We start from the raw sequence: 14,553 nt of genomic DNA on the forward strand, positions 1-14,553 counted from the left end.
CACCTGTAACTTACCTGTGGCACCTAACAGGTGTTGTCAATAACTAAATCACACTTGCAGCCAGTTGACATGGATTAAAGTTGACTCAACCTCTGTCTTGTGTCCTTGTGTGTACCACATTGAGCATAGAGAAAAGAAGACCAAAGAACTGTCTGAGGACTTGAGAAACCAAATTGTGAGGAAGCATGAGCAATCTCAAGGCTACAAGTCCATCTCAAAAGACCTGAATGTTCCTGTGTCTACCGTGCGCAGTGTCATCAAGAAGTTTAAAGCCCATGGCACTGTGGCTAACCTCCCTAGATGTGGATAGAAAAGAAAAATTGAGAAGAGATTTCAACGCAAGATTGTGCGGATGTTGGATAAAGAACCTCGACTAACATCCAAACAAGTTCAAGCTGCCCTGCAGTCCGAGGGTACTACAGTGTCAACCCGTACTATCCGTCGGGGTCTGAATGAAAAGGGACTGTATGGTAGGAGACCCAGAAAGACCCCTCTTCTTACCCCGAGACATAAAAAAGCCAGGCTGGAGTTTGCCAAAACTTACCTAAAAAAGCCTAAAACGTTTTGGAAGAATGTTCTCTGGTCAGATGAGACAAAAGTAGAGCTTTTTGGGCAAAGGCATCAACATAGAGTTTACAGGAGAAAAAAAGAGGCATTCAAAGAAAAGAACACGGTCCCTACAGTCAAACATGGTGGAGGTTCCCTGATGTTTTGGGGTTGCTTTGCTGCCTCTGGCACTGGACTGCTTGACCGTGTGCAAGGCATTATGAAGTCTGAAGACTACCAACAAATTTTGCAGCATAATGTAGGGCCCAGTGTAAGAAAGCTGGGTCTCCCTCAGAGGTCATGGGTTTTCCAGCAGGACAATTACCCAAAATACACTTCAAAAAGCACTAGAAAATGGTTTGAGAGAAAACACTGGAGACTTCTAAGGTGGCCAGCAATGAGTCCAGACCTGAATTCCATAGAACACCTGTGGAGAGATCTAAAAATGGCAGTTTGGAGAAGGCACACTTCAGATATCAGGGACCTGGAGCAGTTTGCCAAAGAAGACTGGTCTAAAATTCCAGCAGAGCATTGTAAGAAACTCATTGATGGTTACCGGAAGCGGTTGGTCGCAGTTATTTTGGCTAAAGGTTGTGCAACCAAGTATTAGGCTGAGGGTGCCAATACTTTTGTCTGGCCCATTTTTGGAGTTTTGTGTGAAATGATCAATGTTTTGCTTTTTGCTTCATTCTCTTTTGTGTTTTTTCATTTAAGACAAATTAAATGAAGATAATACCAAATAATTTGTGTTTGCAATCATTTTCAGGAAGAAAATGAGTATTATCTGACAGAATTGCACGGGTGTCAATACTTTTGACCATGACTGTACGTAGGATGTTCTTGTGCATCCTTGGTTGGGTGCTTGCTGTAACCTGCAACCACCTCCAACAGCAAAGACCTGAGCAAGTTATAATCAACACTGTTTCACCATTTAGATGATCTTGGGAACCAATGGATTAACTTGACACCGTGTGGTTGGTCCTCACAGGAGGAGATCATCATTTTTAGGATACATTAAAACACTGGTGTGTTGCAGTGCAGAATATATTAAAACTGATCAAACAAGCAACGGTGCATGTTATCGAAATGGGGAATAAACAAACTAAAGAAATCTAGCTAAAAAAGAAAATCTAAACAATTTAATCACACCCCTTTATGTAAATTAAATATAACGTAATAAAATAAAAACATATATGGCATTGCCGCTTTGTATAAAAATTCCAACTAGGCAAATACATAATTAACCTATATGGTAAACGTATTGAAGAAAAAAATCTTAACACTGTAATTGACTTTTTTTTTTTGCTTGCCACCTTGCATGTAAAAAATACATAATAAGAAAAAAGCAATCAAAATGCAAGGCAATAAAGATTTATCAAAACTGGTGTAAGGAAAGTAATGCAGTTCCTGTTCAGAAACTGTAAGATCTATTTTTCAGGGATCTTTGGATAATAAAGGAAGCTAGATAATTGGCAGCTCTGAGATGTAGCTAACATTTATTATAATAATAAAGTTTTCATTCTGTCCTTCTAGCCCAGGTTCAGGTGCTGTCAGCGGCTCTAAGAGCAGCAGAACTAGACTCGGTAACTCCAGTGGAAACGGCAAGTTCGCAGGAGAGTAGTCAGCAGTCCGAAGAGACCCCGAGTAGTGTCTGCACCCAGTGTCCCAGCCCTACACATCAAGATCAAGAGGATCCCAACCTCACTTCTCAAAGCCCAGTGAGTGTTTCTTCTGATCATCCCAAGATCTCTTAAGTCACATCATTATTCAATACAAACCAGGACAATGCATTTTTTGTAAGCTCTGACCTGCAAAGATCCTATTCCACTTTTACTGATGTGAAAATATAAATGGTATAGTGCACATGCTTGAGATATAGGTTAAGACAGTCACAATAACAGGTTTTTGCTAAATGTTATGGATAAGAGAGCGCTAAAATTCTCGGATGCTCGTCACTTGAACCGAGCAATTTGTAATGCTCAGATGTTTGTTTCCAGTAACTAGTATAACTGGAATTAATGGGAAATTGGAGCATTTTTCTGGCATACCCTACAAGAAGATCTGGGGGGCAGTGAAAATGTTGAAATGGATGGAAAAAATACTGAGTGGGAGGAGAATAGCATGGGGAAGATCCCTGGAAGCATCTGTGTCTCCAAGATTGCTGCTGAGAACAATGGTGTCACACATTTACTCGACTTCAAGGACTGACTATAAAACATTCAAAATCTACGAGAAATTGGAGTTTACAGAAAAAAAAAATGTTGACAATGTTGAGAAACATTCTTTCCTGTATAATAACATGTACATAAAGCAAAATTTTTAAAGTATTTTAAAACTATTAATTAAGTAAACTAAAATTCAAATCTTTCTTAAAAAATTGGGAATTTTAGGGTAATTTATGAAGGAAGCAAGAACTGCCAAAATTTTATGGAAGAGGAACTCAGATACACCCTGTATTGGACATAAGGAGAGCCTCATACACATTCTGTTCAAATTGTCATGTGGTACTCCTAGACTCATAAAGGTTATGCACTAAGTGCAAAGCCTGACAAAAATTACAAGCAGGGACATCTATACACCATTGAAGACACCAACTGTAGAGCCTCATTCAAATATTGTGAGCAAAATATAGTTGTGGTACTGCTCCACTCATAAAGTAAAAACACATAAAGAGAATCATCCATACAACCTTGAATTCACTCCAGTGCAAAGCAAGGAAAAATAAGAAGGGTAATACAGTCATCCATAGGCCTTTTGAAGGCTACAACTATAGTGCCTCATTGAAATATGTTGAAAGTGTAGTTGATGTACTTCTACATTCATAAAGGCTTTGCACAAAGTGGCACTAAAAACCCGCTCAGACAAGACAATAGCAGCAGGGCAGCACATCACCTCCAAGGCATAAAAGGACAGCTCATGCCACGTGTCCAGCTTTGAGACTCAATAGTTGAAGGTCGCAGAGCAATTATTGAGCACGCTGTGTTTTTTTGTTTTTTCAGCCAGGTATTGCTTGATCACCTTTAAAAACTTTTCCCTCCTTGTCAAAATTACCCGGTCATCAGGGCCTGGACGCTGGGAGGGTGTCATGAAATTGGCCCTGGCATGTGACAGTGTACCCCTGCCTCTGCTGTACCTGGTGTGTGTTTCTCCCTCGCCTCTCCTTTTTTGGGTAAAGACTCTTTCCCCCTGCCACTAGCGTTGTCTGATGGAAATTTTTTCAACATATTTTCCACAATGTCCTTCTGATATAGCACCTGTAGACCTCCGCCTTAGTGAGAGATGCAACATTCTCCTTGTAGCGTGGGTCTAGCAGGGTGAACAACCAGTATTCTTTTCTTGGCCAAGATGAATGTAATGTGAGGGTCATGGGAAAGGCAGCGGTGCATAAAGTCAGCGATATCTGCCAAGATCCCTACAGCCAACACTTTCCTGTCTCCACCATAGTCACTACACTCAATCTCCTCCTCATTCACCTCCTCAGCCCATCCACGTAGGAGAGATGGGATGAAGCTTGTGTGGGTACTAGCCTCTGTTGCGCTTGCATCCAGCTCCTGTTCCTCTTCCTCCTTAGCCTCCACCTCCTCATTGTTACCCAATCTGTGCTGAGCAGATAATGAGGCTGGGCTGGGTAGTATCTCCCTGTGTTATGTCTTCCTCCATCTCCACCTGGTCCGCATGCAAATCTTCATGTTTAATTGTCAGAGGCGACTGTTTAAGTAGGCAGAGAAGCTGGGTCCTTGTGCTGATTGTAGTATCATCTCTGCTCACCATCTTTGTGGAGTCCTCAAAGTCTTGGAGAACCACACAAATGTCAGACATCCATGCCCACTCTTCAGTTTTTATGTGCAGAGGCTGACCATAAAACTGATGGGAATGTTGCAGGTGTTTTTTGGCAATTGGCTTCTGCTGCTCACAAAGCCTTGCCAGCTTATGCAGTGTGGAGTTTCAGTACATGGTGACGACGCACACTAGTCGATGAGCTGGCACTTTTATGCTCTGCTGCAACACTTCCAGAGCAGCAGCAGCTGTAGCAGACTTGCTTTAATGGGCACTGATGCCGTGTTCCTTGACCAGAAGCTCTGGCAAATAAGGGTAGGTTTTCAGAAACCGTTGAACCACCAGGTTATGCATGTTGGCCAAGCATGGTACGTGTGTGTACTTGCCAGGCTTCACAGTCGCCACCATTTTATGGCCATTATCACATGCAACCATGACTGGTTGGAGGCCCAGCAGTGACAGCTATAGAGCTGTCTGGTCTGTTATGCCTTTCAATAACTCTGCCGCAGTGTACGGTTTGTCTCCTAGACAAATTAGCTTCAGCAGAACCCGTTGACGCTTTGCTGAGGCAGTGCTGCAGAACTTCCTGCTGATGTGGAAGGAGTGCTCGGAGATACCAAATTGGAGGAGGTGCAGGAACTGTAGAAGGTGGAAGGCACTTTCGCTCATCACTAATTGATGTTGGTATCGCTTCTGTGACTTGCACTTATCAGAAGAACAGGGATTCCCTGGTCTGCTTAGGTGCTCGGATGTGTTTAAATAGAATGTTTGAGTCCACGCAGCTACATATTTCACAGCTGTTAGACAGCCACAACACATGTGGGCATTGCCTAACAAACGGGCAATCCTCTCGTGTGTTGCGGCTGCCTAACAGCCACGAATCATGCTGCCACGGAGACTCAAACATATTATTCGAGAATACCCGAGATACTTGGATAACATGTTATCTGAGCATATTCACTCACTAGTAGCCACACTTGCCCTTCTTCTCCATTGACTTCTTCGATAGGAGTTCAGCATACTTTCTCTGCTCTTTCTGGAGACTCCCATTGAAGTCAATGAAGCAAAAGGTGCATGCATGGCCATCTCTCCAGTGACGATGGCTGTGGTACCAGGCTGGCCAGGGGAACCCGTTAGCACATAGTTGCATGCCCCTCCAGTGGACAGCCCGTTTATGAAGTGAATAAACCCATTTATTGACTACAGTGTTAGCATAGACTGAATCTGTATAGTTCAGTAAGTACCGTACGTATTTTATTAAATAAAAATACAGTATTAAATAATATATTCACAATCTTTTATACTTTAGACAACAGAGGATGAACCACTGCTTCCAATCGTCTCCCTCCAGGAAGAGGAAAGCTATGAAAGTGAAGAGATTAAAGTCCAGGTTAGTGTACAGACTTGTATCTGTTCAGCGTCATCTTCTCATTCTGGTTTTGTCAGAATGGTAAATGGTTGACATTTGGTTCTTCTACTATTTCTCCTTAGGATGTTGTTCCACAGCCATTGCTGGACCAATATCTCTCTATGACTGACCCAGTCCGCGCCCAGACAGTAGATACTGAAATTACTAAGCACTGCGCTTACAGTCTACCAGGAGTGGCACTAACTCTGGGAAGGCAAAACTGGCATTTTCTGAAGGACACATACGAGACCCTGGCAGCTGATGTCCAGGTACAGCAAGAAACTGGATTACGGGTTAAGGAGGATTTGGGGACTAGTTGTCTGGTGTCATAGTTTTGCCTGGAGATGCCTGGCCTCAGCTCAGCTCCTTCCTTCTCTATGATGTATTATTGGGGCATAGAGAAGGAAAGACTTTTTTTTCCATCATACATGACGGCACCACGAGATAAAAGGGGCGGCTCCTTTCTCCACATCATTTGGTTTCCTGTCCTTGATGTGGAACCCTCAAGATGAAGACTTCTGAAAAACAGAAGAGGATGCCTGGGCCTGTGTCAGATGGGTTTGGGCAGACACTGGTTTGCTGCATTCGTCACCAGGTACCGGTAGTCGCCACGGGGGCCATGTATTCCATGCCCCCCCCCCTGAGCGAAGCATGGCCACAGCCCGTGAGGCGAACGCCCGGGTGAAGATAGAGCCTCGGAGGCCACAGTTAGTGTAGCCTCCCTGTTGCCGTAAAACCTGCTGCTCCCTTTTGATCCACGGAGGTCACAGTTATGGGCCCCCCCTGTTGATCTATGGTGGCCATGCAGCCTGTGAGACACATCGGTGCCCAGGCTAGGTAAGGCTCCTCGGAGGTATTAAGCCATCCCTGTTGAGCACTGAAGGTGGTCCCCCTTCCCTCCCCCTCTTCCTCCCTGGGCTCCCTTCATGGAGCACCTATAAGCAGCATGATCGCAGCAGGGAGGAGAGCGGTGCAAGGGACAAACGCTGTGGTGAGTGCAGCTTCCATCTGGGGGACGCAGTGAAGTTCTTTCTCAAGCATTGTGGGAGGAAGCGCGCGTGCGCACAACATCCGGGACAGTGGCACTCGGGAACGCTAGATGCGGTGCGAAGTGGCAGGGGAACCGAGAATTCCAGCGCGCATCGGAAGTAATGGCCGAATGCTCGCATAGGATGGAAGAGTATGCGCTGGTGCTAGGAACAGAGGCAGGATCAACCAGGTGAAAAGTTGATTAACGTAGCGCGCATCGGACTTGACAGAGGCAGGATCAGCCAGGTGATTGGTTGTATTTACGTGCATCGGAGGTGGTGCAGGCACGATCAACCAGGTAATTAATAAGATTAAACATGCAGGTGCGCACATACACCTGATTGAAGCACAGACCGGAGTGCTGAGCAGCCATTAAAGGCAGGATCAACCAGGTGATCCATTAAAAAAAATAAAAATGGGAAAGTGAGTCTATTTAAAGGAATTAGAAGTGCTGCCCTGTGTCACTAAACAGTCCAGGTTCATTGTGACTTCTCTTATTACGTGGTGATTTGTAAGATGGAGAGTTTTTTCGCCTGAACATTTAATGCCACAGCAAGAGGTGCAGGAGAGGCAGTCCCGCTCAAGTGAGAAGAGCCAGATACGCCATGACAGCAGTAGAAGCCTCTCGGACAGCGTACGGACGGATCGCCATACCAAGGAGGGGTCCTTGGTCTCACTGGGAGCCACGTTGAAAACCAGCCAACCTCCGGATCCGGTACCCGTACTCTTAAGCGTCCGAGTGTTGTGTGAACTTTGAGAAAGTCCAGCACGCTAATGTCTGTTCTTTTCTCTTCTCTTGTCTCCATTTCTCCCCTCTTTTCTTCCATACATTGGGGGGTGGAGTATAGGAGGTCCCCAAAAAATATAAGGCAAAAGCTATGTCCCTTGTGTAAAAAGGAGACACCCTCCTTTACGGGGAGCCCAAGATCTCTAATCCAGTCAGAGGTCTGTAGGTCTGTGAAAGCATTAAAGACAGCCGACACAGAAATACAGATCTAGGGACAGATCCAGCCCCTCAGTAGCATCCCAAAGGGATTCTTCGGAGTCAGAGGAAAACTCAGATACAGCTCGTTGCTCAGATAGTAGCTCAGAGGAGGAAGATACATTTCCAGAGGAGGCTACGGAGAAGCTTCTAAAAGCTGTTCGCTCTACCATGGGGCTTGTAGACGAGAAAGCAAAAAAACAGCCCAAGAACTTTTGTTCAGTGGTCTGCAAAAGAAAAAAATGGAGGTCATTCCCTATTAATGAATAGCTACAAGAACTGATATAGGCTACTTTCACACTTCTGTCTTTTGTCCTCCGTCGCAATCCATCGTTATGGGCAAAAAAAACGGATCCTGCAAATGTGCTTGCAGGATGCGTTTTTTTGCCCATAGACTTGTATTAGTGACGGATGGGCACACGTCGCATCCGTCATGCGACGGATCCGTCTTGTTTTGGCGGACGCGACGCAAAAAAAAAAGTTCAATGTAACTCTTTTTTGTGCGACTTGTCCGCCGTTTTCGACCGCGCATGTGCGGCTGAAACTTCGCCCCCTCCTCCCCGGACTGCAGAATGGGTAGCGGATGCCTTGAAAAACTGCATCCGCTGCCCACGTCTTGCAGTTATTTCACAACGTCCGTCGGTACGTCGGCCCGACGCATTGCGACGGTCCCATACAGACGGAAGTGTGAAAGTAGCCTAAGAGGGAATGGCAAAAACCGGAGAAAAAGTCCCAGATAATCAACTTTCTGAAAAGGAGATATCCTTTTGAGGAAGATACGTCCTTATCGTGGGATAGAGCTCCAAAGATTGATGTGCCGGTTTCAAAAGTGGCCAGAAAATCCTCTCTGCCATTCGAGGATTTAGGTTCTCTAAAAGAGCCTCTGGACAGAAAGACGGACAGTTGCCTGAAAACAGCATGGGAGGCCTTGGCAGGGGCTCTAAGGCCAGCTATCGCGGCCACTTGTGTAGCCAGATGCCTAAAAATATGGATAGATAACCTGGAGGATCAGGTAAAACAAACATTTCCCAGAAAGACTATCCTAGAGGCAATACTTGCCATGAGAGCAGCGGCAGTATTCCTAGCTGAGGCGTCAGCAGACTCGGCTAGACTGGCAGCAAAGTCAGCAGCTTTAGCCAACACAAGACGCTGTGCGATATGGCTTAAATGCTGGCCAGGAAATACACAAGCAAAGATGAAACTTTGCTCTTTGCCTTGTGAAGGGAATTTCCTGTTTGGACCGGCATTAGATGAGGTGTTGGAAAAAGCCGGCGACAAAAAGAAGAATTTTGGAAAACAGCCATTTCAGCTTTTTCGGCACTCCTTTCAGAGAGGCCAAAAATTCCGAAGACAACAGTAAAGAGACCGAGACAGGAGCAACTTTGTCAAGCGATCCAGAGGAGGAAAAAGCTTCTATTTTGGCAAGTCCTTCAGGGACACCAAGTAATCCTCCCAGTGACGGTCCTTCTCAGGTGGGAGGGAGGCTCACTTCCTTCCAGCCTCGGAGAGGATCTCATCCAGCACCTGGATCAGACAAATTATAGGATCAGGTCTAAAATTTAAATTTCACCACTGGCCTCCAGCAAAATACATGCAGACTCCAGTACAGTCCTCACAAGAGAATCGGAGCAGTCTAGAAGGGGAAGTGATATCTCTTCTAGACAAACATGTCTTGGAAGAAGTTCCGATAGAGAAAAAGATGGAAGGATTTCATTCCCCCCTTTTTCCTCATTAAAAAAACAGACAATTCTTGTAGGACAATAATTTAAAAGGCCTCAACAAACTTCTAATAATTCCATCATTCAAAATGGAGATGATAAAATCAGCAGTGAAACTCCTATATCCTCAGTGTTAGGCTGCCGTCACACTATCAGTATTTGGTCAGTATTTGACATCAGTATTTGTAAGCCAAAATCAGGAGTGGAACAAATAGAGGAAAAGTATAATAGAAACATATGCACCACTTCTGCATTTATCACCCACTCCTGGTTTTGGCTTACAAATACTGATGTAAAATACTGACCAAATACTGCAAGTGTGACGGCAGCCTTACATGTCAGTCCTAGACCTAAAGGACGCTTATTACCACATCCCAATCAGACAACAAGATCGCAAGTTTCTCATGGTGGCAGTTCAGATGGGGTCCCAGTTACGTCACTTTCAGTACAGGGCTCTGCCCTTTGGGATAGCAATAGCCCCACGAGTATTTACAAAACTGATTGCAGAGGTCACAGCACATCTCAGAGAGAAAGATACTCTGATAATACCGTATTTAGACGACTTCCTGACAGTGGGGAAAAATTTTTCTCACTGTTAGGAGCAAGTCAGAATAATGATGGACACACTCGAGACACTGGGATGGCAGCTGAACCTCATAAAATCCAAGCTAGAACCAGCAATGGTTCAGAACTTTTTGGGGTTAACTGTGGACTCGATGGCACAGGAGTGTCGCCTCCCAGAGGAGAAAGAAGAAAAGATCAAACAGATAATTGTGACATCAATAAAAAAAGCCAGAAATGACTTTGAGGAAAGCTATGTCAGTGTTAGGGTCCCTAACCACATCCATACCGGCGGTAAAATGGGCCTAGTTCCATGCAAGAGAACTGCAATGGTGTATACTGCAGAACGACCTAGAGCTTCAGGGACAGTTAGAGCAGAAGCTCACCTTCCCGGTCTCTGTACTCCAATCGCTCAGATGGTGGTTACAGATAGAGACATCTCCAAGAGGAGTCCCCTGGACATACACGGCCTCCAAAAAAATCACAACAGACGCCAGCCCTTGGGGGTGAGGAGCCCACTTAGACACACTGTGGGTCCAGGACCCCTAAGCTCAGGAGGAAAAAGATCTATCCTCAAACGAGTGGGAACTCCTAGCGATTGAAAAAGCGCTAAGAAGGTGGCTTACACACTTAACAGGGCATCATGTGAGAGTCCTATCGGACAACCGAACAGCGGTCGCATACGTGAACCACCAGGGGGGCACCCGTTCTCGGTCATTAATGCACATAACAAAAAGACTCATGACTCTAGCCGAAAGGCATTTCCTCTCATTTCGGCCCTGCATATTCGAGGTGTGGACAATATAAAGGCAGACTTTCTAAGCAGGAACCACTTAAGGCAAAGGGAATGGTCCCTAAAAAGGCAAATTTTCAACGGATAATGCACATGTGGGGAAGACCCAGTGTAGACCTCTTTGTCTCAAAAGCTAACAAAAAAGTGCAAATGTTCTGCTCCCTAAACCCAGCAGACAGACCGTTGGCAGTAGACGCCTTCAGCATAGAATGGATGTCAGGACTCTTGTATGCCTTCCCACCGATATGTCTAATCCCAGCAGTTCTGAAGAAGATCAGGGAGGACAAGGCCAGAGTGATTGTAATAGCTCCCTTTTGGCCGAAAAGACCATGGTTTTACTGGCTGAGAGTGATGTCAGTGAAGGACCCATGGGTTCTTCCAGAGGACCAGGACCTGCTAACACAGGATCCCTTCAGCCACCCACAGAATTCCGGGCTGCATTTGACAGCCTGGCATTTGAAAGGTCGCTGTTAGAAAAAGAAGGGTTCTCAGCTGGTTTGGTATCCACCCTACTTAGCAGCAGAAAACCAGTAACGACCAAGATCTATGATGGAATATGGAAGAAATTCTTGTCCAGCTCAGGGCCAATACGGGAGGGGGAGGTCCCGATAGTGGCAATACTGGAGTTCCTGCAAAAGGGTTTAGATCTGGGATTGGCTGTTAGTACCCTCAAAGTGCACATTTCAGCTTTAGCAGCCCTATTTAACTGTGACCAGGCAAGCAATAGGTGGGTGATGAGGTTTATCCGAGCCTGTAGTAGAGCTGACTCTGTTCCATCTCCCACTCCTCCACCATGGGATCTAAATTTAGTATTGACAGCTTTGACAGAAAGCCCCTTTGAACCATTAAACACAACATCAGATAAAATACTAACATTAAAAAACAGCCTTGTTAGTAGCACTTACATTGGCCCGTAGGGTTGGGGATTTACACGCATTGTCAGCTGACCCCCCTTACACGCAAATTATGGACGATAGAGTTTAAAATTAGATCCGGCATATCTCCCCAAAGTGGTATCGAGATTCCATAGGGCTCGGGATATAACCCTACCCTCTTTCTGTCCTAATCCTAGCAACAAGAAAGAGGAGAGACTCCATTGCCTAGATGTCAGGAGATGTATCTTACAGTATTTAGAGGTGACAGAATCCTGTTGGTGACAGAGGGCTTTATTTGTTTCTTTCCAGGGGTCGAGAAAGGGCCTTAAAGCCTCAAAACAAACTATCACTAAATGGGTGAGAGAGGCCATTATTCTAGCGTATAGTAGTGCAGGCATGGCTGTTCCACAGGGTCTAAAAGCCCACTCCACGAGGGCCATGGCGACGTCGTGGGCGGAGAGAGCAGATGCCACCATCGACCAAATCTCTAAGGCTTCCACTTGGTCCTCTCCATCTACATTTTTTAAACATTATAGGTTAGACCTATCTGCTACCTTTGATCTCACATTTGGGAAAAGAGTGTTACAAGCGGTGATCCCTCCCTAAAGAGAATACAAATCTCTGTAACTCTCTCGTGGTGCCGTCATGTATGATGGAAAAACACTGGTATTACCTGGTAATGTGTTTTTTCATGAGACATGATGGCAACCTTATATTCCCACCCTGTTGATCACGTCATTAGTTGGGTGAATTATAAGCATTATTAGCGTTATACACTCCCTTGGGTGTCGTTGAATAGAACCGTATAGGATGTATTAATGTGTGCACTAACCGGCGGAGAACTGATGTGGAGAGAGGAGCCGCCCCTTTTATCTCGTGGTGCCGTCATGTCTCATGAAAAAACATATTACCAGGTATGTTATACCCGTGTTTTTAGTCCATAACAGCAAGTAATATCTTTTGTAGTTTCATTTTTTGAAGTGTAATGAATGATTAAAGGTTCTATTAAAAGTAGGGAAGCCACTTTGCAAAACCGTCTTTCCAGTTGTAGTTCTCTAAATGAAGGTAAAATAAATTGTCTGACCTCTGCTTTCCCGGTTTCCTTAGTGGAAGGTACGACGGACATTGGCCTTTTCCATCCATGAGCTCGCTGTTATCCTTGGAGATAAGCTGACTGCTGCAGATCTTGTTCCCATTTTCAATGGTTTTCTGAAAGACCTGGATGAAGTCCGCATTGGAGTCCTTAAACACCTTTATGATTTTCTTAAGGTAATGTGATGAGGGGTAAAGAGGCATTATTAGTCTTACAAAGTAAAGGTACCGTCACATTTAGCGACGCTGCAGCGATCTAGACAACTATCTCGATCGCTGCAGCGTTGCTGGAGAGCTGTCCAGCGACCAACTATGCGAAGTCCCCTGGTAACCAGGGTAAACATTGGGTTGCTAAGCGCAGGGCCGCGCTTAGTAACCCGATGTTTACCCTGGTTACCAGCGTAAACGTAGAAAAAAAAAACACTACATACTTACATTCCGTTGTCTGTCCCCCGGCGCTGTGCTTCTCTGCAATGACTGTGAGCGCCAGCCGGAAAGCACAGCGGTGACATCACCGCTGTGCTTTCCGGCCGGCGTTCACAGTGCAGAGAAGCACAGCGCCGGGGGACAGACACCGGAATGTAAGTATGTAGTGTTTTACTTTTTTTTTCACTATGCCGTTTACCGATCGGATTAATTATTTCTTTATCGCCTCTCATTGGGGGACACAGGAACCATGGGTGTATGCTGCTGCCACTAGGAGGCTGACACTATGCAAATAAAAAAGTTAGCTCCTCCTCTGCAGTGTACACCCCACCGACTGGCATTATACTCTTCAGTTTAGCTTAGTGTCAGTAGGAGGTGGACACGGGTCTTTCTTTAGACCCTTATCTACCTCAATGTGCGTCGTTTCTTTTCAGGTTTTTTCCGGATGGGATACAGGGTGAGCAGTCACACCTGTAGTCCCACAAGCGGACTATGAGTACGGCGTGTACTGCCACCCCGTATCCTCATAGATCCCTCAGCAGGACCAAGAGCCTGGCGCACAAGCGTGCTCAGAAGTCCGGTCCTGGCCCGTCCCCCACCCACTCGCCCACCAGAGCCTGTCGGTCGGAGGAGACGAGGACGTCCATCAGCAGCTCCTATGGACGTCTGATACCTTCTCAAGGTTAGTAGCAGACGACGGGGGATTTTACTAGGTGAGTATTTCTAAAGGGGGTTCCCAGGCGGGTCATCGCTGCATTTACAGCACTTTCCCCGTTCCCTGCGCGGTGGCTACCCTTTCCATGCCCCATCGCGTTCCTCCAGCGGTCGCCGTCTTCCTTCAGGCCCCGGCCTCCTGGGGCCTGCTTGCGGCACACTCCTGCCTGCATTTTCCTCAGCGGTCGCTGGCTCCTAATTTAGGCCCCGGTCCTTTCCGGGGCCTACTTGCGACGTACCAGCTGCCCTCAGCGTTCCCCCCTCAGCGTTCTATGCGGGGCGTCGCTCACCTCCACAGCCAGCGGGGGCCTACTCCGGCGATTCTTCACCGGCGGCAGCGCTCCCTCTCTTAAATGCGGCGGTTGCCGCGCCGCTCTGCCGGGCAGCGTCTGCGCCGCGGGGATCCTCTCTCCGGTCACCGGCTCCTAATTTAGGCCCCGGCTTTTCCGGGGCCTACTCCGGCGACTCTTTTCCGGCGGCAGCGCTCTCTCTCTTTCATGCGGCGGCTTCAGCGCCGCTCTGCCGGGCAGCGTCTGCGCCCCGGGGGTTCTTTTCAGCGGGCACCGGCTTCTAATTTAGGCCCCGGCTTTTCCCGGGGCCTACTTCCGGTGCCGCGCTCCGCCCACTTCCTT

General features: G+C 46.4%; 1 protein-coding gene across 1 annotated transcript in view; it reads left to right on the forward strand.

Annotated features, from left to right (window-relative positions):
* Positions 1-14,553, forward strand: part of LOC138664498 (serine/threonine-protein phosphatase 4 regulatory subunit 1-like) — a 94,463-nt gene that overhangs the window by 53,169 nt on the left and 26,741 nt on the right. The window contains exons 12-15 of the mRNA XM_069751242.1: positions 2,080-2,264; positions 5,633-5,713; positions 5,815-6,000; positions 12,797-12,958. Of these exons, the coding sequence (XP_069607343.1) occupies positions 2,080-2,264; positions 5,633-5,713; positions 5,815-6,000; positions 12,797-12,958 (614 nt within the window). The remainder of the gene's footprint in view (positions 1-2,079; positions 2,265-5,632; positions 5,714-5,814; positions 6,001-12,796; positions 12,959-14,553) is intronic.

Source organism: Ranitomeya imitator, chromosome 2 (genome assembly GCF_032444005.1).
Source record: "Ranitomeya imitator isolate aRanImi1 chromosome 2, aRanImi1.pri, whole genome shotgun sequence".
NCBI classification, from domain to species: Eukaryota; Metazoa; Chordata; class Amphibia; order Anura; family Dendrobatidae; genus Ranitomeya; species Ranitomeya imitator.